Below are 23742 nucleotides of genomic sequence, written 5' to 3'. Positions count from 1 at the left end.
TTGATCCATTCTCACTTGAAGGTGATAACAGTTGGTGAAGGAAAGAATTGGATGCACAGGGGTCAGCCCTCTGTGTCTTCCAAGTTTCAGACCAGCTCTTGTCTCTGAAATGCCACAACCTCAGCTGTCAAAGCAACGAGTTCCTCTGCTTTAACCAGAAAACCTGCTTGAATATTAACACATGCCACCTCTGAGCATGACCCAGTTTATGTTGGGATCTGAAAGGGACAGGGTTGGTTATTAGCAGATATTAAGGATAGTTATTGATACCAATAACTGCATTAATATCAATGAAATTATTCATGTTAATTAAAAATAACGGGGCACCAGCCTGAGATCAGGGACCAATAACTAAACAGTGGATACAGTCTCAAAAGGGGTTGTTCATTTAAAATGCTTATGTTTAAAATAGCATTTTATATTCATCAGTTGAACAGTGAAGGGCTGAATCTGAACTCTGACCTCACAACCAGCTGTTACCACAACACATCTGCACAAATAATCACAGACAAGTGCTCTTTAAATACTGTTTATTTAACTTCAGCAATACTGATCAATAATCCTTCAATCAAGAAGCAGCAACAACAGGGTTAGGGTCAGTGGCGTGCACAGACTTTTTGAAGGGCAGGGGCGGAATGGAAAAAAAGGGCACATATAGCGTGTCCTCGCCACTGAAGAGGGCACTTTAGCACGCGTTTTGGCTCCCAGGGGGCACTTTAGCACGCGTTTTGGCGTCTAAGAGGGCACTTTAGAGCGCGTTTTGGTGTCCAAGAGGGCACTTTAGCGCGCGTTTTGGCTCCCAGGGGGCACTTTAGCGCGTGTTTTGGCTCCCAAGAGGGCACTTTAGCACGCGTTTTGGAGTCCAAGAGGGCACTTTAACACGCGTTTTGGCACCCAGGGGGCACTTAAGAGCGCGTTTTGGTGTCCAAGAGGGCACTTTAGCGCGCGTTTTGGCTTCCAGGGGGCACTTTAGCGCGTGTTTTGGCTTCCAAGAGGGCACTTTAGCACGTGTTTTGGAGTCCAAGAGGGCACTTTAGCGCGCGTTTTGGCTTCCAAGAGGGCACTTTAGCACGTGTTTTGGAGTCCAAGAGGGCACTTTAGCGTGCGTTTTTCAAAATCTGGGCCACGAGGGAGCCCTGTGCACGCCACCGATTAGGGTTACTCGTCCTCACAGTCTGTTAATTTTAATACAGTAAGTCTCATACAATGAAGCTTATAGTAACACATTATCATCAACCTTTCTCTGCCCAGACAAAAACTTGAGATCGCTCTGGGGGCAATTAACATGCATCCATTGCATCCGGTGGTGCTTCTTTGTGCTCAGACGATGGCAGCAGGCTGGTCCTTGTAGGCATTGGAGGAGCAGTGGTGGATCTGAAACTTCCCTCTGCAGGCAAAGTGAAATCGCTGGCTAGTTGATCATTTTGAGGATCCAAACGTGTTTGGTGAACACAAACAGTCTGTGTGTCCGAGTTAACTGACAGTTGCCCAGGCTAAGTGAAGTACAAAGTTTGATTGGGAGTGATACATCTCCTGTCGTAACTGCACATCGCAGTGGAAAGGTGATGTGGAGCGGGGATCGTTGATTCTTATATCCTTGATGATGTCACGGCTGTGTCGTCGGGATTCCTGTGAGTTCCGGTGGGTCTCGTCCAATGGGAAACCAGGATTTGGATTCAAGCAGAATCCTATACTCAGGTGTATTCTTTATCATGCTTTAGGATTGACATGTAGGCCTTTGTTCAGGCTTTTGGTTTAACATGCAGGCCTGTTTTTGTTCATCCATGTGGTGAGCTCCCAGCATTTAACAGAGGCATCGGCTGGATTCCTTGCATAACGCTTACCCTTTCCAAGTCCATTGAAACTGAACAAGGCTCTAATGTCTTCCTCTTCCTCTCTCTTTCTCCCTCTCCCTCTGTGGTTACAGTAGACAAATTGTTTATGGAGGATTATGTAATAAGACTCATTCATTTTCAGTCATGCTTGACAAGCTGCTCTTGTTATTTCGGCACAGGCCTCTGGTGTGTTGGGGGTGAAGTGGGGTTGGTGAGAGACAGTCAGCTGTCATGTGCAGTGAAAAACTCATCGGGCATTTGTTTAAAATACTGTTTCAGAAGCAGGGTCAAGACCCTAAACTGGCTCGCTGAGCGATCAGATATCCGGAGATATTTACCACTGTCTGCACGTGTACTAGCTGGCAGAGCTTTCTACCTCTGTTCGGCTACTCTTGTCTCCTGAGAGCACTGAACACTTTCTGTTTTTTGTATCGTCACTTTTAACTCTGTGAAGGCACTAAGATCCCAAGAAACGCAGCTCAAAGGCTGAACACACGTAAGCACAGTTTACTCACCTCTCAAATTCTGGAATATCATTTATGTAGCCCCCCTCAACGTTCGTGCAAGCTTCAGAGTAACTGAGGTAAGGTAATCCTTACCTACCTTTAATTTCACAACTACAGCTACCCTTGTTCTGTGGTGCATGTGCTGCATATTGTGAGAGTTGTACCCCCTTCTTCAGCATGACCTTGGGAAAGGATGCTCTGTGCTTTAAGCAACCGGAAGAATTATCGGTTCCAGCCGAGATTCTGTCAAGAGAGAATACTGAATTCCAGATGGTTGCACTCCTTGAAGTCAATTAATGCTTTCTGCATAGCATAAAAAGTTGAGCGTATGAGTGCTGCACAGCTTGCCTTTAGGTTACTCTGTAAAACACCATCAGTTAAATTCCTACAATGTAATTTCATTTTGTATTGCTTATTAAGCCTGCAGTTTTAGCTAGACGTAATGTAATACTGATCGTAAGCTCCTACACACAATTTCTGAGTAAGGCTGTGAAGGCAGTGCTAGGCAAAATGTGGAGAAAAGAGATGCAGTTTCCGTCAGAACAGTTTTAATCCTCCTTGCAAAGCTGTAGTACAAATCCGAGTGGAGTGTGGTGGGAAAATTGCACCATTCCTGTAGTGAAAAGGCTCCAGCTCTTTTTAGGATGGAGGAGATTAAAATCTATGTCACACTCAGCTCACCATAGCTTCCTATAGTCATGGTCTATATTTTGAATGAGGTGGCGCTGGGAAGCATTGGATTCCATCCTAATTTAATTAGTGGTGTGTTACAGGGCACCATTATCATAGGGAAGCGATCGACCACTGGTGGCCTGCAGGCCACATCTGGCCCACCAAAACTTCCCATCAGGCCCACAGAATATTAATGAATACAAAAAATGCACACATTTAGCATTACTCACCGGTGGAAGAGGTCCAGTCTTTCTCTGAGGGATCGTCAGTTAGCTTGCTAGCTAATTCATAGTTCACCATTCTACAAAATCCTCCATCGTCTCCACTCTATAGACCCACAATCAAACTGCTCGGCTCTCAGGCTGGTCTTTCCCTCGAGCCGACAGCAGCTCCAGTTCTCAGAGAATGACTAAGCTTGTCTATTAGATGCACGAGGCGTCAGCCAGCTGTTGTATTGAGTCTCAAAACTGAGTATTTTTGTTTGCTTGAGTTTTAGCTGAGATAAGGTCTCATTCATTGGGTTAGCATTTTCTAGTAAAGTATGTAGTTATTATCACATTATGGATTTTCCATGTTTTCTATGTCTGTTCACTTGAAAGTCTGCCCCCCATCACCCCCCTCCCCCTTTTTTTTAAGCTTTTGTCATAGCCTACAGTTATACAGGGTGACAGTGGTGCTTATTTAATTCTGTGCTGTTTTTTTAAAGCTGTTCTTCAATGGAGTAAAAACAGCAGCAGGCCTTTTTCACACCAGTGGCCCACTTCCATTCAAATGTCCCAAAAGCCATGTGTGGCGTTGCTTTGAAAACCCACATAACAAAGTGCTAATTATAAGAGCTGTTTTATAGCTAATACATACCACTACAAATCAAGCTTACAACTGTTTTATTGTGACTTTTTACTTGAAAGTGTGGTATACCGCATCAGGGATTAATTAAACACATACTAAAAGATGCATTTGTTTTAAAATATTTCCTTGTTCCAAGATTTGGATTTGATCAGCTCTAGTCAATATATTTTTTTATAAAGTATAGCATTATATCATTGCTACAGTTTGAATTTAAGAGTATTGAACCCATCAGCTCTCTATATCTTTGTCAGTTATTTCTGATTAATTGTTTGCATTGCGAGCCTCTGGAGGTCAGTGTTAATTGTTCCATTCTGTACTTCAACCCATGAAGAACTTGCCTCCTTCTTCTATCCAGTATGTGCAGAAAAGATGCCTGTAACCTGTTCCTATGAATCCAAAGTGCCAAAGTTTGATAAATGTTGTATTTCAAAATCAGTACTTGCAATCAAATATACTGAATTCAATCAATCAACGTAATCAACTAAGTTTCATATATATATACTGTATATATATATATATATATATACAGTATATTTATATATAGAATGTAATAATAGAACAACTTTTTTGTGTATTATGTGAAAATAGAAACTTTGCAAAGTGAAAACGTGAATTGCACAAAATCATTTCATTGAAGCCAAAAATTAATCAAGCACACAGCTCCTTCCTGTGCACACAGTATCATCTCATGACGTCAAATTATAGCCTGAAAATATGCACAATTTTTTTTTTTTTTTTGCATGTATGGCCAGTCATGCGCTATCAGACGGACACAAGTGCAATCAGAGCCTCATCGGGATGATTACAGTCGCCAGTGATGTCTCACTAATCTCTCCTTGTGTCTCGCGCTCTGTATCAACATGTGAACAGTGGCTGTCATATGGCAGCTGAGTAACTGTGAGAGCCATTGATCTGTTTGTGGATGTGTGTGCAGGCATGTTTGCCACTATACATGTGTTTGTGCGACCTTGTGTCTTCATGTGTGTATGCTTGTGCACACTTGTCGCTAGGGGCTGGATGCTGAAATTTTGCTCCAGCGAATGAGGGAATATTCCGGGCTGTCATGTGACTTTGTGATGTCAGAGAGAGAGAGAGAGAGGAAGAAAACAGAGAGAGAGAGAGAGAGAGAGAGAGAGAGAGAGAGAGAGAGCAAGGTGCAATTTAGCCCCACAGCTGATCCGTGCAGTGCTCAGAGAGAAGCCGAGACGACCAGACACACACACACACTCACTCTCTCTCACTCGCACTCCTTTCGCCTCGCCTGTAAACACACGCATACATTCTGCATCCACGCACGCACTTCACACACATCAGCTCAGTTAGACGCACGCATAACTTCACGGCATCACCTTAAAAATACGAAGGATGCGTTGCTTCCTCTACTTTCCAAGCTCACAACACTTTGGATACTGAGGACATTTCTGCCTCCTGGACAAGAGTAAACCGGCACATACTGAAGACAGAAAAGAGCAAGAGACAGGAGGAACAACTGAAGACAGAGACAGAGAAGAACAAAAAAGCCAAAGAAGGAGTAAATAAGAGAGAAAAGAGGAGACTTATAAGAATCCAAGATAACAAAAAAAAGAGCAAGACAAGAGGACGTGACAAAAGACCGGGAGAATGTCCTTCTTGTCTGGCTCACCGTGGCAGCAGCCTGGCATCATCAGTGGTAACACCGGGTACGGACAACCTTCCAGTGGGCATCAACAGCAGCAACAACATCAACAGCAACACAAACCTCCCAATACCCTCTCTGGTGCCAGCATCCCCGCAGCCCTGGCCTCCTCTCCGCTACCGCCCTCCAGCTCGGCCCCTGACCGGCACAGTGACCGCCACTGCCAAGGCCAGATGGCACCGGGGGGGCAGGTCGCCGCTGCCACACAGGGGGGGTCCAAAATAACTTTGATGGAAGGCGAGGTGAAATTAGGGCGAGGCAGGACCGTGGGGACGTTGTCTGGGACGGTGGCCGAGGCACCAGGATCCCCGATCTTCAAGATGCCAGTGCTGAAGATAGAGGATGAGGGGACAGGAGGGGGGAGGCCGAGGGAGGATGGACACAGGGTGGGAGGGGCAGGAGGGACATTAGGGAGTGCAGGACAAAGCCCCAGCAGCCCCTTTTCTCCCCACTCTTCCCCTTCCTCTTCATTACCTTCCCCGTCTATCTCACCAGGGAGATCCTTTCCGAACTCTGCGGCGGCATCAAACCCCAACTTTGATCAAAATAATCTCCAACAAAACTTTACATGCAGCAAAGATGGATTTTACATCCCAGGATCTCAAGTGTCTGCCCAAGTTGGGCAGCTTGGGGAGAGGAAGACGTTGAGCCCTTGCTTCACTGGAAGTCTGAAAGAAAATTCTCTTGCAGTTCCAGCTGGAGGTCAAACTCTCAAGCCTTCTTTAGAAAAAGAAAGTGCTTCACAGCCTGCTGGTACTGGTCCTCCTGGGCCTAGGGCAGGCCTAGCTCCTGGTGTTGGGGTGAGTGACGTATGGGCGAGTGAGGTGGAAAGAGAAAACTTAAGCCATACTGAAAAGGGGCGGGCGGGGTCAAGTTCTCCACCTAGCAGAGGCTTAACAGGTGGGGTTGCAATTCATGGCCCGTCACAGGATTTAAGTCATGTTGAGGATGGGAGAGTGGGATCATGTGCTACCTTAAACAGACAGACAAAGACTAGCCAAAGCAGTGAAGTGCCACAGCGGACTGCAGTGAGACGCGCGATGTCTGACTGTTCACATCTGTCCGTTCCCATGGTAATGGCTGGAACGTACCCCACTGGTATGGGAGGCTCGCCAGTGATGCTGCCCAGTGTGCCAAATTTCGCCCTGATGGGAGCAGCGTGCCCACCCAGGCCGCCCTACGCACACGTGGCTGTCCGCCGCTCGCTCACGGTCACGGACGGCACGGAAGCTGCAGCAGCAGTGGCGACAATGATGTCATCCCCGTTAATGACGTCACCTGTAATGCCATCATCCCCACCTCCCAAGAGACATCATGGGAGTTGCGAGACCAGTTTTTTACTCGCTGTTCCACCCCCTGTTGGAACGTCCATTAGCAACACCCAAGATAATAAACTGAACATAACGGGTAAGAGTTTCTTCTTGTACGCCTGTGTGACTGGTGGGCTGGATGTGAGAAAACATAATCAGTAGATTATCACAAATACAGGGTAAAGTTTCCCTAAGTGACTTCCAGACCTCTGAATCACCATCCAAATCTCTGATTTGTTCAGTGATTCATATAAGTCTGGTTTTGTGCCCATAAATGGCAGTTTCCAATCTTAGAAGAAACAGCTGCCCAATCAAGGAACGTCATTGTCCTTCGTAACAAGATAGCTACCAAGCTGCATTTGTGAAAAATTGTGACAAGCGTGGGCAAGATTGACGCAGCTATGCAAGTTATTATAAGTCAACATACAGAAATAGGTGTGATGCATGATTTCCAGTCATGCATCACATCAGGTTCTTCTCTCTACTGTGATACAGAGGCTTTGCTACAAGTATGTTGTATGCATGATGCGAGATGTCTGAAAAGGGCCAAATTGAGACTTTTACTTCAGCCTCCTTGATGTCGTCTCCACTATCAACATCTGAATCTTGTGGGAGCAGTCTACGCTCTCCAGTCACAGTTCTTGTTTTCTCCATAAGTGGTATGCAGCCAATGTAGTGTGTATATTTTTGAGGAGGTGTGCGTTTGCCACAGCGTTGCCACGCTGCGTGTAGGCTCTGTTGATGCCTCGTAACTGTAAATCAAGCATTAAATTCCAGTCGCATGCTTACAACCTGGTCTAACCAAAGAATTGAAAGTACCTGCGCTGTCACCTGTCATCTGAGCTGTGATAATACAGAAATGTCACATCTCCAACAGATCGCACCATGAGGACTGTTCCAGCTTTTATGCTGCTCTGCCTTCATCTTCGTGAGGGGTTGTAGCATGTGAGTGTCATCATTATACAGCTAAGATGGCAGTACAGCTCAATTGCATTTGGCTAAATATAGGTTGCTGGCTGTGCCTCCTTTTCCAGCATTAGCTATGACTGAAAAGAGGTGTACTTTAGAATATCAACAGGAGGCCGCCACACTGCTGGTTGCCACTTTGGTAGGAAGCACATGCAACATGCTGAGGCTGGGTACGGCTAGGCACTGAATGTGCATCCTTGGGCAACCTGAAGCCACCTCCACTGCTGCCCAGCATCATTTTTCACCTGTGGATGTCGGTTCTTTGTGTTTCTCTTTGTCAGAGTTGCATTTATTCTCCCTGTTCTCAGTTACACTAACTTTAAATTTCACTCACAGGCAGATCACAAGAAACCTTACAAATACCTTCCATTTAAAGTTTTAGACATTTCACATTTTTCCAGCCACAGTACAGTTTTCTGGCCACAGTGTAGTAAAAAATCAACTGGCTGACACGTCATGCTAATTTAACATAGTGGTTAATCTAGTTAATGAGCTGAGTTGAAAGGAGTGTATGGGTTTTGCACATGTCAATACATGAAGCATTAGTCAGAGTAATGAGGTGCATCTTCACTATACCTTGAGGTCACAGCCATCACTTGTAGCCCTTTTTGTTTGATTAGACTGAATTAGATTGGAGATGCAAGTCAGCACAAGTGATAGCAGCTCATACTGGGTGAAATACAGATTGTATGCAAACTGAATGTGCAAAAATACTGGAGATATCTTCCTGCTGTTCATCCGCTATCACGTTTCAGTGAAATCAAATATTGTGTTTTTGTCAGTATTATATATTATATACAAGTCACAACACTTAAGACGCTACTGAGTGTGGGTGAGGCTCGTCCTAATGAGCCTCCTTTATCAGCTGCTAGCTGTTGTGGCTCGATCACTGGAGTGAGCGAGCTTTGCTGTTTCAGGGATGAGACATGAGAGAGTTTCAGAACCGTTCAAATTGCAATATCACACTTTTGATATCACGGGTGCTGTGCACTTCTGATTCTGAGCAAGGCTATGGAATGAGTTTAGGAAAACAGGTCTTCTTTCCCATTATCTCAAAGGTTAATGCTCTTTTAATCATCGTCTCCCCCTCTAATAGGGGTTTTGATCAGATGAATCAATAAGGGGAAATGGGCTATGCCAGGCTTCACATCATCACTGTATTTCATTTCACTTGATTAATGTCGCACTGATATGATCACGTCTTTGTATTTTATTGCATTTTTTGAAATGACCGTTTGATAGATTCTAGGACAAATTCAGAGGACATTCTGACGAGTTGAGGTTGATGGTGATGTAACAGAAAAAGAAAGGAGAGAAAGTGTGTGAAAGGAGCTGTCAGAGGATTATGGGAGGACCAGCCCAGGCTTTAGAATTTAAAGTGAATACTGATTTGGATTATTGACATCTTTGATATGGCTCCATTTAAAAAAGTTAATGAAAGAGGAGCCATCCATACATTTATTTCTGACTTTTCCCCCTCATTGTGATTTCCTCTGTTCATTTACATTGAGAATAGGTGTATGTTTCTCTGCCTATGTTATCTATCCATCCAGCCGTGTGTTCTGTTTTTCAGACTGCAGTCGACAGAGGAAAGCTGGGACATTGATTAGACATTGACTCTGACTGTACTCATTCAAATATAGAGCAGCTATTTGTAGCTTTGTGTATGTGTGTGTGTGTGTGTGACTGCACGCACCCTGGTATGTGTGTGTGTGTGTGTGAAAAGCTTCCACTGATGTGAATCTTACAGATTTTAAAGGCACACGCCCCCACAGACACACTGTCAGTAGACAGCAAGTGTGCAAGTTAAGGTGTTTTTTCATTTAGCACGGAAATAGATCACAGCTGCACAACAGGACACACACATGCACAAAGAAGTACACAACTGCAAGGGGAGGAGGAGGCAAGTGTGCGTCTTGAAGCTTGAGCTAACGGGAAACCAGTGATAATAAACAACCAATTTATGAAACACATGCGCTCAGCTACCTGCAGGCCTCGATTTAAACACTTCTTTATGTTGGAACCAGTGTTAGACCCCTGACCTGACCCCTGGGCTTGCAGTACAATAGGTGAGGGGACAGCAAGTCCAGAGGGAGAAATTACCAAACACAGAAAAACAGAGCCAAAGAGCTTGCAGCATGCATGCAGCTCCTGTGTTTGTGGTTGCAGGATAGGGAAGGCACACAGGTGAACCAGGTGCATGTGGGCAGGCAGGGGGTCAGCACAGGTGTGGGAGGGGCTGGCAGGGTCGCAGTTTCAGACAAGTAAAAATGTTATACACTCATAAAAACACTATTACATTTTTACATAAAGAGGACTTAAGATACATAAATGCATAGTTTGTCTCACGCACACTGCAACGATGTCACTGAGCATGAAAATGTGTGTGTGTGTGTGTGTGTGTGTGTGTGTGTGTGTGTGTGTGCGTGTGTTTATCAGTCTGTCTACTGATCGTCCTGTCTGCCAGTGTGGTGGCTAGATAGCTGCTGTATCATGCTAGCAAGTAGGAACTACAGTGGTCAGTGCTCAAACAGTGTGCATGTGAGACAGCAAGGGAGAACGTGTGTGTGTGTGTGTGTTTGTATGCGTGTGTGTGTGTGTGGCCGCCTGCAGTAAAATATCCTTGCACCAGCTCCATGTCTGTGCGTGTTAGTCATGCCCTGATTTACGTGGCAGTCCACTCTGTTTCTCTCTGCCACACACACACACACACACACACACACACACAGCTGGTCGCCAGCAGCTGTGTATTGTAGCGTGGTATTAGATGGATCCTCTATGTTCTCAGCCAGCAGTTTCATGTTGGATGAGTCATTTTGCTGGTGTTGCAGGGTGGAGTGATACAGCGATGAAGACTAGTGTAGCATGAGCAATAAAGCCACCAGTTTGTGTTGAAGGTTCAGTAATAGTCAAATAACATTAAAGTCTGTACGCTCTGTGCGGATGTTTTGCCTCTTTGAAATGGTTCAGACAGCGTATGTAAAATCAGGATGTGATGTGACAAAATCCAGCATCTTGGTGGAATCCGTGGCCATCGTCCATGCTGACATGGAAGAAACGTGAGTCATCAGATGATCTGACAGGTTGTAAAAGCAACAATTTATCCAGATTATCTGAACCACTTTGTTTGGGGGTGAAGACAATGTGAACACGCCTGAAATGTAGCTAATCACACCTCAGAGTTGAACCAGGAAGTCGGCCTGTGAACTGTGATGGATGTTTAGATTTAGTTGTCCATCTTCTCCCATCCTGTCTGATGGGCTCATCTTCTGGTTCTCGTCCCGTGTAACTTATATTTCACCGTGAAACAGGAGAGTATTCATCGTAAAGTTCACTTACGAGCTTTATCAGAACATCTGCTGATGGAGACAATGAGAAAAAGCTTCAGATAAAACTCATGTGGAACTCGACTTGAGATTGTTTTGTCTGACTGTGTCTGTCTGAGGATATCTCTGGTTCTGCTGCATCAATTGGGTCCTTTTTTAAAAACTGTCAGTCATGAGTCTGACAGTGTCATAGGAGTGCAATGCTAAATCAGTGGGGGACTCTTCTAAAGCCTGGATGTTCATTGTCTGCGGCTGTCAGGAAGAACAAAGCAGAACTCGCCACACCACCCAAAGCACACTTCAATAGCAAAATTACAATGTGATAAATCAAGATGGCAAAACTGTACAGGACAGAGTTTCTTAGCTTTCTTTAGCATTATAGACCTCATTGAAATTAAATTGATTATATTGCGCATTTTCTCCATCAGACACCAACATCCGACAGGACCAAACACTGCTAGGAATCTTGGAATCAAGGACATTAAAATTCATGAAAGTAGGTGTCAGTGAGAGGCTTCGTGAAGCTGCTGCAGCAAGTGATGAGTTTGTATTAACAGCAGCTTAACATTGCGTGGCAGGAACCGACTTCAGTGTAGCTTGATAAAGCATGACAGAACAACAGTGTCAGACAGACAGTGAGAGCAGGAGGATAACCAAACTCCGAATGAGCGACTCCGAACGCTGAGCCGACTTGCCTGCGACGCCACGCATGAGCCGCACACGTGATGCTCGCCATCATAGTCTGTGTCTGGCTCCAGGCTGAGCGGGTCTGCGACCGCGCCGTCTTGTTTGTAGGCAGCTACAGCTCTAGAGGAACCGGCTCCAAGTCGTCTGCTTGATTGCTGGAGAAAACAAATTAGCATCTTTTCAGAGGAGACAGAGCTCAGAGTTATCACACAGCAAACGACGACACGGAGAGAAGTGAGGGGACATTAGGGCACAGCATAGCCAGGCCCGTCCAGTGTCGCTGTTATGTAAGAGATGTCTTAGTGGCAACAAAGAGCCCCTGTCCCTGAACCCCTCATGTCTCTGTCTCCCTCCCCCTGCTCTGCTCACAGCATCCTGTCATACTTCCCTCTTACTTTCACTTTATTCTCTCTTTTTCTTTCTCATCCTGTGGCTCATCCTATGAATCAGCTGTTGGCAACATTGGTGCTGAAACCCAGTTTGACCTAGTGTTTCCTCTGAGGAGGATGGATGTCCCTGAATGTTGTTTTCATAATCCTGGCATGCAAATGAAGAACACTGAAATGACACATACCTTTCAAATTATGAAAAAAAAGTTAAAAATGTTAAGTTTTTGTAATCATATCCCTGATTCTCATCTGCATGCTTGAGTTAAATGTGATTGAACATAACTGTAAAGGGAACGTACGATGCATATCATGGGACAGAAAACCTCAAAGGGACACAAATGCTACATATTAAGCTCAGTACTCACACACACTGAAGTCGGTGCACGAGTAGGCATCCTGTGACATTACCCACTGCAGGTCAGGGTCATAATAATCAGGTCGAGTCAATAAAGGCGGTCAGTGATGAATAAGTATAGCTGACATTGTTAGTCGTGAATCCTGAGATGGATTCTCGTGTGGCATCTCCTGTAATCTCCTGTACTTGCCTCTTTAAGAAGTATAAGAGTAACGTAAATGTAATGTTAGAAGACGTGTCATTAATCAGACGCCAGCCTTCCTCAAAAAGGTCACTCAAAGGCAAGTCATCTTAGCCAAGTCCCAGACCTCCGGCTCAACGCCCATGTCTCATTAATTTTAAGCTAGGATTAAGAGCTGGTTTACCATCTTTCCCTGCCACAACAACAGAAAGATCCCTGCCTGGTTTCAAGCCGATATTTTACTTGACCTAAGTTGACTTGTTATTCCTGATATTATCTAAAGGACAAAACACTCCCAGATGTAATGAGTAAGAATATGCAAGGCAAATGTATTTGCATACCACCGTTCAACAACAAGGTAATTCCAAGTGCTTTACATAAGACATAAGGCATTAAGATAACTCAGCTGCATATCAATGTGTCGTTCAACGTCTGAAATTAAAAACAGTGTCGCAAGTACAGGAGAGAGAAGGGAGGATATAAGGCTTGGCATATTACAAAACAGTGTGTTCACCTCCTCTATCGGGGCTGGCTATGACCTCACTGACATCGATTTCAAAGACACGGCGTCACCACTGTGGACACTTGCATAATGCAGAGCAATGGAATCACTGGGCTTGGCCTGTTTACCAACCAGACCCAGAATCATCTGTTGGTGCGACCTACATAAAATAACCCACATGAACATTCATATCTATAAATAACTAAAGTGCACTTGCAATTAGTGAATTATTTGATGTGATGGAAACATTCTGACACATTAGAGCTCCATGGTGTCCACAGAGGACATACAGTCTTTTGTCATAGAAAAGTTGTGTCATATGTCGCTGTATGTGACCTGGCTGCACTTCTGAACTTTTACCATCATTTGTTAAAATGGCAAAAACCTTTTGTTTACCTTACAAGAACCTCTAATGGCCATGCAAGTAATGATGCTGTCTGTCTCAGAAGAAAGGTGGAATTAGTGATCGAAATAAGATTTTAAAAAGCTAATGGAGAAGGCTCAGAGTAGATTTATGGGTCAACATTCAAAGCTGCTATCTGTGAACCATGACCACATCTTTCCTGAGCCATAGCCACGTAAAAAACTAAATCTAAAACAAAAACTGGTTGCAGATCAGAAAAAAGTCAAATGAATCAATCAAATATGTTTTTTTGCACATATTTGGTCAAATAAGCTTTGATGCTGACAATGACATTCTTTCTCTCACAGTGAAAACTGACAACAAGGACAAGCAGGAAAAGATAGACATCATGTCCAGCAAGACAGACAAGATCGATGCCTTTGACAAGAAAGAGAAAGAGGAGCAGCAGAAGAAGGACAACGGCCCAGACAAGAACCAGAAGTCTGACAAGATTGTCAAGGATGAGGAAAAGATGGAGAAGATGAACGCGCAGAAAAACAACAAGGCCAGCGAGAAGGCAGAGAAGGTGGACAAGCCGGAGAAGACCAACAAAGATGAGAAGAAGGAGGAGGAGAAGAAGCCGGCTGACAAGAAGGAGGAGAAGGGAGGGAAAGCGACAGCCAAGTCTCCAACAGGCAACGGCAGCAAGACTCTGCCAAGCCCTGACAGCAAGAGCAAGGTGGGTCTCTCTCTCTCACACACACACACACACACACACACACACACACGGACACTGCTGTCCACACACATTTCCCGCAAACAGATTCACACACCCAAAGTTGCAGAGTGTCCAGTGGTTAGAGAAACAACCCTGTCACCCAAAGGTCACAGCTTTGAACTCTGCCACAGCCGGTGTGTCCAGTAACAACCTGCTAAAGTGTCCTTGAGCAAGACACGCAAAGCCCTGCGTGTTCACACACAAACACACACACGGACGCTCGTGCTGATTTCAGAAATTACACAAATATCTTCCACTTCAGACAGGGCACTGCTCCTGCTGCTTCCACCGCTCCGTGTGTGTGTGTGTGTGTGTGTGTGTGTGTGTCAGTCCTAAGGTGAGTTGACAGCAGCATTTTAAATGGTGATGTTCTGATTTATTTGAATCAGTGCTTTTGCTCACAGGGACTAAGTCAATCTGTGTCAAGTTCAATTTTGACGAACTTTGACTTGCAAATCCGCGCTGTTGACCAATAGAAAACCATCTCGAGGGATGTCGGAATAAACTGCACAACAGGCGAGGCATGGTTTGTAGACGGTTATGAGACAGGAGTTGAAGCCACACACCTCTGAATGAACTTTATGAACTTATTGCCTGTTAGTAAGTAACAGTTTGATAGACGGACAGTTAGCAAACTGGAAAGCTTGGAGAGGTTTTTCCCTCTTCAGTGAGGGAGGAAATGGTGCAGACAGAAGCTCAGGGAGCCACTATGACTGACTGGCGTCAGCCTGTTCCCAGCTGGCAAGCACATTAGCAGTTAGCCTGACAGCTACGGTAGTTCACCACCTAGCCTCAAGTTGTCAGTGCGAGTTAAAGTTCAAGACCCTCATTGTCATATGCACAGCAGTTACGATCATCGTTGCATCGTTGGTTGTTGTGCTTGCTGGGCCTGTAGTATATATAGAAGTGCTAAACAGCATATAAAGTATATCTATCATTGACTCTCTGTGGATATGTACTGTGCGTTTGCTGATTGTCAGTGTTTGTGTGTGAATGTATCCAATATCTGAGACCTGATTTCCATATCGTGCTACTTTTGGACTGCTGCTCATCATCATCATCAGACTCAAGGCTAATTTTATGATTTACTGCTCATGAGCTCCCTAAAGTGGCTATGAATTGCAAATTTATTTTCAGAGTTTATTTTATGGTTGTCACATGGTTGCTGGCTGTGCTGCCATATCACGCTGTCATTGCAATCAGTGATTGCTTTTTCTTTCTTTATCTCTTTTCCTCTATCCATCTTCCCTTTTTTCTTTCGTTCACTTTTCTCTTTTTTTTTTACTGTTATTGTGGCTCCTTTTAATTCCATTATCACCAGCCTGACGTGGGTTCAACTAAACCAAACTCAGCCAAACCCCGCCCATCCACCCTCTCCACCAATGGCGAGGCCACCTCAGCCAAACGCCCCTCCCCCACCACAGCCTCAGCCAATAAAAAAAGCCCTGTACCCAAGGCGACAACACCCACTGCCGCCAAGCGGCCACCAACGGCAACTGGCTCCGCCAAGGCTGCCAAGGTGAGTATAATCCACAAGGGCAGACACATTTCTTGTTTGCAAACTGGATGAATGTACAGTATGTTATTTCGTGTAGACAGGACTTCATGGGACCTTTCTCAGTCTGCGTTCTTTTCTGTACTTGTCTTCTCACGGACATGTGAACCATCATCAGTCACATCCCACTGTAATGTGCACTTTTAGCTGTGTCCAAGTGCCATTAAGTGCCCTTGCTCCGCCTTTTTAATTGAGGATACTGTGGGAGGTGGACTTTGGGCAGAAATGTATCCCATCATGCATTTCTGTTTTCAGATCAAACAGGGGCAATACTGCAGGATATGAGCTAAACTGATACATATAGAATTTTTGTCCCATCAGCTGTTGTTCTGTAACCAAAAGTTCTAGTATTTTAATTTTAAATATGCTGTCATTTTATTGAAATAACGCCTACTTGAAAATCTGCTTGGATGTGAGGAAGTGTCTTTACCGCAATGACTGTATCTCAGTTTATTTATTAGTTTTATTTTTAGCACATCTGGAACAAAAGTGGTCTTTTCATCTTGTGTAATGTATCATAGTGGATAACAGCTGACACCTGGGATGCCCCACGACATCCGACATAAAGACTAGGATGTTCAATTTTGTTTTCTTTCCATGACAAATTACCCGACGTGTTCCAAACGTTGACCAGTTGGAGCACAGAAAGCTCTTCTGCGCACAACTGTAAACGTTTCAAGCGGGTGATGACTGATGGTGTTGGTGCTGTGAAGGGGAAACTGTGGTCTGAGCAGTGTTTGTTTACATTCACTTCCCGGTCACTCCCTAGCACCTCCTTCCCAGTGACATCACACATGTCGTGAAAAAAGGCAAGCTACGATTGGTTGGCGACCAGCGTCTAGTCTGTCATGTCTCTCGGCTAAGTCACGGCAAGAATTTATGACTTGATCTGAGTTGGTAACCATCCTAGCAGACAGAAATGTTGTGTAATCTGAGCCTTCTTTATTTTTTAATCTGACTATAAGACCTCAGTCCTTCCCTCCTCCGTTCCTGTTCGTCATAAGTCTGTCTTCGCCTTCTTTCCTCTCTTTGCTTTCATTCTGCTTGTCATGGTTGCATGATTGGCCTCTCATAACACTGGAAAACAGGATAACATAGCCTCTATGCACACAGCAGCAACCGCACACACAAACCTGCTGTGCATGCATACATACATACTGTCATAGCTGACAGCTTATCGCCTCTATGTTGTGATTTCCAGACTCCAGAAAATGGTACAGCTGAGAAACGCCCACCTGTGCCAAAGGCCACGCCCACACCCCGTGCAGCTCCCAATAAGAATGGTTCCTCTGCGACTGCTGCAAGTAAAACTGCAGGTACGCACACACACACATGCATTTGCACAGCTTGTACAGTATCATCATTTCTATTATATCTGCGGTGCCCGTCTGCCCTCTGTACCTGACGGTGTGATATGAACGCCATGTCAGAGACAGCATCTCCACTCCGCCTAGGCCAGTTCATAGTGTTGCCAGTGCAACATGACCTCTACAACAGGACCTGAACTCGCTACAGTAGGTGGAAAAATGACTCACAGTGTGGACTCCAGGCAACAGGCTAACTGAATTGCTACCATATGTTACACTTAATCGGATTCAAGAGCTGGCTTTTGAAGAAAGCAGACTGGTATTTTTATCTGCACATCACAAACAGTGTCTCACCTCTCTAAGCGAGGGAACTATGACTCAGTCTGAGCCATGTTAGTCAAACAGGCTTTTTGTGCACTTCAGCTCAGCACCCTCAGAGAATATGATTCATTCACCCAGTTCACAGTGATGGGTGTTGTGTACTGCAAGGTGCATATTTCATTTTAGTTGCATGAGTGAACTTTTCTGACTGTTTGGTCCATAATGATTCTGCCACAGGATGGCAGCATTACATACAGCACAGCTTCATCAACGTGATGGACATGCTGTCACACCTCCCTAAACTGTGAAATGACTCGTGCCCTTAAATCTCCTGTGAAGTTAATCAGTCAAGAAGCCAGCCAACAGCAGGACTTTGCTGGACAGGAAATCTTGACGATGACAAGACTTTGTGATTGCCAGCCATTTATAGCCAATCACCTCTTCTTTTCCTTTGGTTGCAACTAGATGAGCAGCTGTTCAAAACTTTCTGGTTTTCTAGTCAGTGAAACTTGTTTTCTAAGTATTTGCATTCATTGCTTGGTCACATGCAGGCACAGGAACTCTACAACACCTTAGAAAGTTGTTATGGTACAAATGTTACTCTCTCTTCTGTCTCTGTTTTGGTCTCCACCAACTCCTGAGACAAAATATCTTTAGCTGCTGAAAGCTTTTTTGTGACCAGCTAGTTGCTACTGTGCAGGTAGTGCACTTTCACGAAGAGCTCTTCCAGGAAACAAGGTAGATGAGAGCGCCAAGAACGAACCAAACAGTAAATGTCCTGTAAAATCAATACTAGGGGCTAAAAGCTACAAAGATTTCCATTATTGTTAATATTAAACATTTTCTCAGTGGAGCTTTTAATATGCTCTTTTAAATTGCTTGCAAAGTTTGCAAAAGTAACACAACAGCAATAAGATGCATGCTTCATGCTGCAACATTTCAGCTAACAAATCTGGCAGTGACCCATCGGGCGCTTTGTTTACGGTCTGAACATATGGCTGCACTTTATTTCAGACTGCTAGACAACATTCTGCTGCCAATGGTCAGCCCTGTGATACATTACGTTTTTAAGGTTGTGTGCTATGTTCTTTTTTTTTTTCAGCCAAGAATGAGAAGAATGAAAACAAGACAGGAGAGCCCAAGAAGCCCAAGACTACAGGTAACAAACCAAGAGAAAAATAAGAAAGCTCAGTCATTGTTGCTCTCCACGAATTCTGAGTGTCGCTGGAAAAAAAAGGTTATTGGTAGAAATCTGTACATGCTTTCATAGCCAGAATATATGACTTGCATGCTCACGCTGTATGGATCAACTGACCAGCCACACCGTGGAGCTGAAATCACACTGAATATTAGCACAGAGCCCCAGCTCGGTTAAGTTTATTCAAACAAGACTGTTACCTCAACAATGTTGAGGAAGGAAGTTTAATACAGCGTATAACAGACCTTTGGGCAGCTGCCATGCTGGGAAATCTGACCACTGAACTGTTCAAACAGCCAAAATTCCTGACGTGCCAGAAATCCTTTAGTCGGTCTGACAGATTGTTAATCATGCAGGCAGTTAATCAGGCGTTATGACCCCCCCTCAAACTGCATGTCAAATGACAACTGATCAGGCAGAAATTTGCCCCGATTCTAAAATGAGTCGGGGCCGATCAGTTTGGCGTTATGGCTTAATCCATACAGTGTCTGCCCGGCTTTAGGGGACAGCAAGTGAAGCATTTTGTCAATGCCACTTTATACAAAATAACCATAGCATGTCTGATGTGTTACTTTAGATTAGAGCATGATATGTTGACCAATACCAATACCTCAGTGATGAATACTCAGATCACAAGCTCCTCTTCTTTCCTCTTCACTATACACAGCTAGTGTCCTTGATATGACTAATGAGATGACAGGCGTGTGTTTTAAACCCTGTGAACCATTATGTCGACATGAGTTAATACTCATTTTATAAGTGCAGCAGAAATTGTTTGACTGATTAGTTTCTGTTACTGTTTTTTGCTTTCACTGTAGCCCGTCCTCGGCCGGCCTCCACCACCACTCCCGCTACCCCGGCTGCCTCCACTAACGGTGAATCCAGCTCCACCCACCGCCGCAGGATCATCACCAAACCCCCCGTGCCCAAGCAGACCCCAATGGAGAAGAAGCCGCCAGTGCCCCGTGCTCCTCGAACCCCGCGCCCCATCAACGCCCCGACACCTGACCTTAAGAACGTCCGCTCCAAGATCGGGTCCATTGACAACATCAAGTACCAGCCTGGCGGAGGAAAGGTAGGAAACCAGACAGAATGAGAAAGGTCGTAAGGTATGAATAATTCAAAACAGCCATGTACCTGTCAAGATTCTCAAAATGCTACCGAATGATTTTCTTGTACCAGCAAATGATTTGGAGCAGGTTGGTTTGTAATTCAAATATCTGCTATGTGCTGTACACCTTAATAACACGGTTAACATATCGTACTCAGAGGGAGACAGACCGGCTGTCAGAATAAATGTTCATCGATCTTTCCTAGAAAAGTTAACTCAGTGTTGAATCTCAGCTTAGTTTTGATTCTTAGCTTGCTGCACTGCAAAGTTAATCAAATCACTATGTTATTATCCCCACTTTTTGAAATTATCGGACAAAATGGCAGCAGCTGTCCTGTGTGATTGGCTATGATGACACATTAAAAGCCACACTGTCCACAGCCATCACTGAGCAGGAGTCTATGGAAGCTTTAAAAGGCCGACAGTGAAATAGAACAGACATTGTTATATGTGTGTGTGTGTGTTTACTGTGTCGCAGTTAAAGGACAAATGCGTGTTACAGTGACTTTATATAACTTTTTGTCTCTAATAACTGAATTCTTGTGTCCATTGGTCCCATGTGGCAATAATGCTAATGCAGTTGAGTGGGAGGGTTTTTTCTTTTTTGCAAAATTTATCTATTCTATAGTCACGTTCTAGCCTTGCAGACGTCCATTAGCATTAGTTTATTATCCTCGGTTAAATCAGTCACTGTAAGATAAAACCAGCTAACGCTAATTAGCTTTGTTGTCAACACCCGAGAGAAAACTATTCATTCAGTTATCAAAGACAAAAAGTTCAAAACTGTCCTTTTGCATGTGTTTTTCATTTAATTGTGACACAGTAAATGCATACATAAAAAGGAAATACATACTGTGTTAGCACGTGCTTTGTATACACTCTACATATCTTGCGTTATTACTTTCTAAAACCAAATTTCACCATTAGACATGTTGATGTTGATCACAGACAGCGAGTACTTTTTGGAATCAGGGGTTTTATCATGGCATTTTATGTGTCTGGTGAAGAATACTGTCCATACCTCCTGTCAGTTTTGGAATTGATGTGTGGTCATTGTATGCATGTATTATCACAATCTACAAACGCACAATATGCACTCATTCAGGCCTATTTGACTATATTTTCCTATTTGAAAACAGACCTTTGATCGGTCCATATGGCCGTCACTAAGTATGAGTGTCCGTGAGTGAACTTTCTTTCCTTCATGATTTGCGACAGTGTGTTCTGGACACATTTTGCCCAGCTGCTTTAGATCAGTGCCCAGCAGCCTCTACAAATGATGTCTGTGATTGCAGGTGTTTTCTTCCGGAAACGTATGAATTCAGTCATGTTACTGAAGGCTGACATCAGCATTTCTTTAGTTTATGTAAAGTTTAAACAAACAACTTGTGATAATCAGACCTCTGCTCTCTGTCCACAGTGCTGAAATATATACCAAAATAGATCAGATGAAAGGCGTTTACACTGCTCTGTCCAAGTCGTGTGTTACATGTAAACATTAGTAAACATTGTCATATTTTTTCACATCCTGCCATCACAGTTTAGTTCTGTGACATCATATTGCACTTGGCTTTTGCTGAAACAATGCCCCCGCCTTTGTTTGGATGGGAAATTAGCTGGCTTAGTATTGACAGGAAAACCAAGAGAAAAAAAAGACACATTTTCAGATTTCAGAAGTGTGGACACACTCTTGATCTCCCACCAGACAGTCCTGCTAGTCTCATTACTTTGTTTTCATTCTGTCAGAATGTGAATGCATCAGATGCTTTATTGACATGTAGGACAGACTGCATTTATGAAACAGGTACAAAATGTTTTGCTTGGTTTACAAAATAGCCAGATGGCTTTCCCACAAACATTTCCAGAAGAAGTTCAACACCATATTCCTCTAATAGCATGGATATTCGAAATTAATGGAAATTTTAAAAGCAATTTCAAACAAATTGTGTCCTGGCAGATCCTCACAGAATAAAGTGGCTTTTATTTCCATAGAAAATCATTGTTGGTCTTGAGGCAGTGCTGACTGATGTGGGAGCAGATTTCATGAAGCATTGTGAATGCGGTCCTTAGATCCCTTTAAATCTGTAACAACAATGTCTGTGTGTCTGGGCCTGATAACCAAAGCCAACAGAAGATCACTGCATGCTCTGTCACAGAGTCTGTGCTGATGCACTGGATTCAGGCACATCTGCAGCACTCGCACACTCACTGCTGCACTGTGGAAGGCAGCACAGTGTGTCGCAGCAGTGGCGAGACATGTACATGCGGATGAGATGGGGATGGATTGACAACAAGAATTAGCATTTGTACTGAGTTCAAGTCGGGAAAGGAATATGACTCCGCCTTACCAACATTCAAGTGGTAAACACACACATCCTCAGCACCTCCTCCTGACAAATGTGGTGCAGTCTTGTATAAAATCATGTGTGACTCAGGAATACTGAACACTGAGGAAAACTCACTGCTGCACTGCAGGCATCCAGTTATTCATTATCACTACATGTTAACTGAAGGCACCTATCTGCCTCTGTTTGTCTCTCTGTTTCCCTATTCCGGCTCTCCTCATCCCTCTACCCTTAGATCATCTTTCTTCCACTTCCTTCGATCTCCCTCTGTCTGTCAGTTCAGTTCAACATGCAGAATTATCATTGCTTACCATTTCCTGATGCTGCCGTGCAGACTTTGTTTCTGTCACTCCCTGGTACACCTGCATTAGAGTCCCCTGCACCTGCTGTGACACACACTGACAAAACAGTGAAATGATCTTTCTATTCCCCTGTGATAAAGGTGCATAGCACGTCATGGACTGACATGGCTCAGACACCTGGTTGTGTTTGTGACAGTGAGTCTTGGGGAAAGGTTTGTGCCGTTGCTTTGAATCACAAACATCATCTGCTCTCCGTCTGCCCTCGTATTTGGTATAATGTGTCAGAGCTGTTCTTCCTGTTTCCATCCTTGTTTCCACAGTTGTTTAACCTTAAATCATGCCTACCAATGCCTATGAAGCTCACTAATTCACACATATCTTGTTAATTTCCATTCAAATGAACAAGATATGTGTGAATTAGTCTTGGTAGATGTATTTTTGAATGTTGTGTGGAGTGAGGCATGCTAATTGTATCTCCCTGCTTACAGTCTTTATGCTAGGCTAAGCTAATCATCTCCCAGCTCTATCCTAATATTTAGCTTAGAATTTTCTTATCTTATCTTATAAGTCAGACCAAGGACGACACCAAAACACAAAGCAACAAATTAGTTTGCTTCAGAGGTGCTGGTACGTGTATTTTTGCTATTTAATGTTTAACTAATGTTGGAGCTAAACGTTTACCCGTGTTTCAAGTCTTAACGCTAAGCTAAGCTAGCCATCTCTTCTAGCTTTATATTTAGCATTCAGACATGAAAATCTTGGACACTAACACTGAATTATTTTTAAATATTCCTATACAACTACTTTAATCATTTTTGGAATTTCTTTTTTGATTATCCTTCCTCCCCAAACCTTTCCATGTGTTTGTATATTTCCATGTTTGTCTCTTAAGATTCAAATATAATTGTGTGTTCTGTAAGTAAGTGTTCTTTTGCATCAGTCATTTCTGCCTGCAAGAACTGCTTCATTTGGATCTATTCTGCTTTTATATGCTGATGTAAACATGTAAGATACATGGCACCTTTATGTGCTCTAAAATAGGTGCATTTTCTCCTTTTACTTTAATATCTCTCTGTCACATCTGTGCGTATTCCATTAACCTTCTCCTGCCTGTTCGCGCTGTAGAGCTGCCTAGCACAGGTACAGCAGTTGCCGGCTGGGTAAACAGGGTTTGCAAATCATTTATGATTTGTCATACCCTGCACAGATGCCATCTTGTCCCTATT

The 23742-nt window shown here is 43.9% G+C and overlaps 1 protein-coding gene across 1 annotated transcript in view; it reads left to right on the top strand.

Annotated features, from left to right (window-relative positions):
• The window catches only part of map4l (microtubule associated protein 4 like), a 67489-nt gene that overhangs the window by 36153 nt on the left and 7594 nt on the right, over window positions 1-23742 (top strand). Inside the window, exons 6-10 of the mRNA XM_041948896.1 lie at window positions 13968-14338; window positions 15699-15896; window positions 17134-17248; window positions 18663-18719; window positions 19577-19833. Of these exons, the coding sequence (XP_041804830.1) occupies window positions 13968-14338; window positions 15699-15896; window positions 17134-17248; window positions 18663-18719; window positions 19577-19833 (998 nt within the window). The remainder of the gene's footprint in view (window positions 1-13967; window positions 14339-15698; window positions 15897-17133; window positions 17249-18662; window positions 18720-19576; window positions 19834-23742) is intronic.

The sequence above is a fragment of the Chelmon rostratus genome, chromosome 12, assembly GCF_017976325.1.
Source record: "Chelmon rostratus isolate fCheRos1 chromosome 12, fCheRos1.pri, whole genome shotgun sequence".
NCBI lineage: Eukaryota > Metazoa > Chordata > Actinopteri > Chaetodontiformes > Chaetodontidae > Chelmon > Chelmon rostratus.
This window is presented reverse-complemented; position numbering and strand designations above follow the sequence as displayed.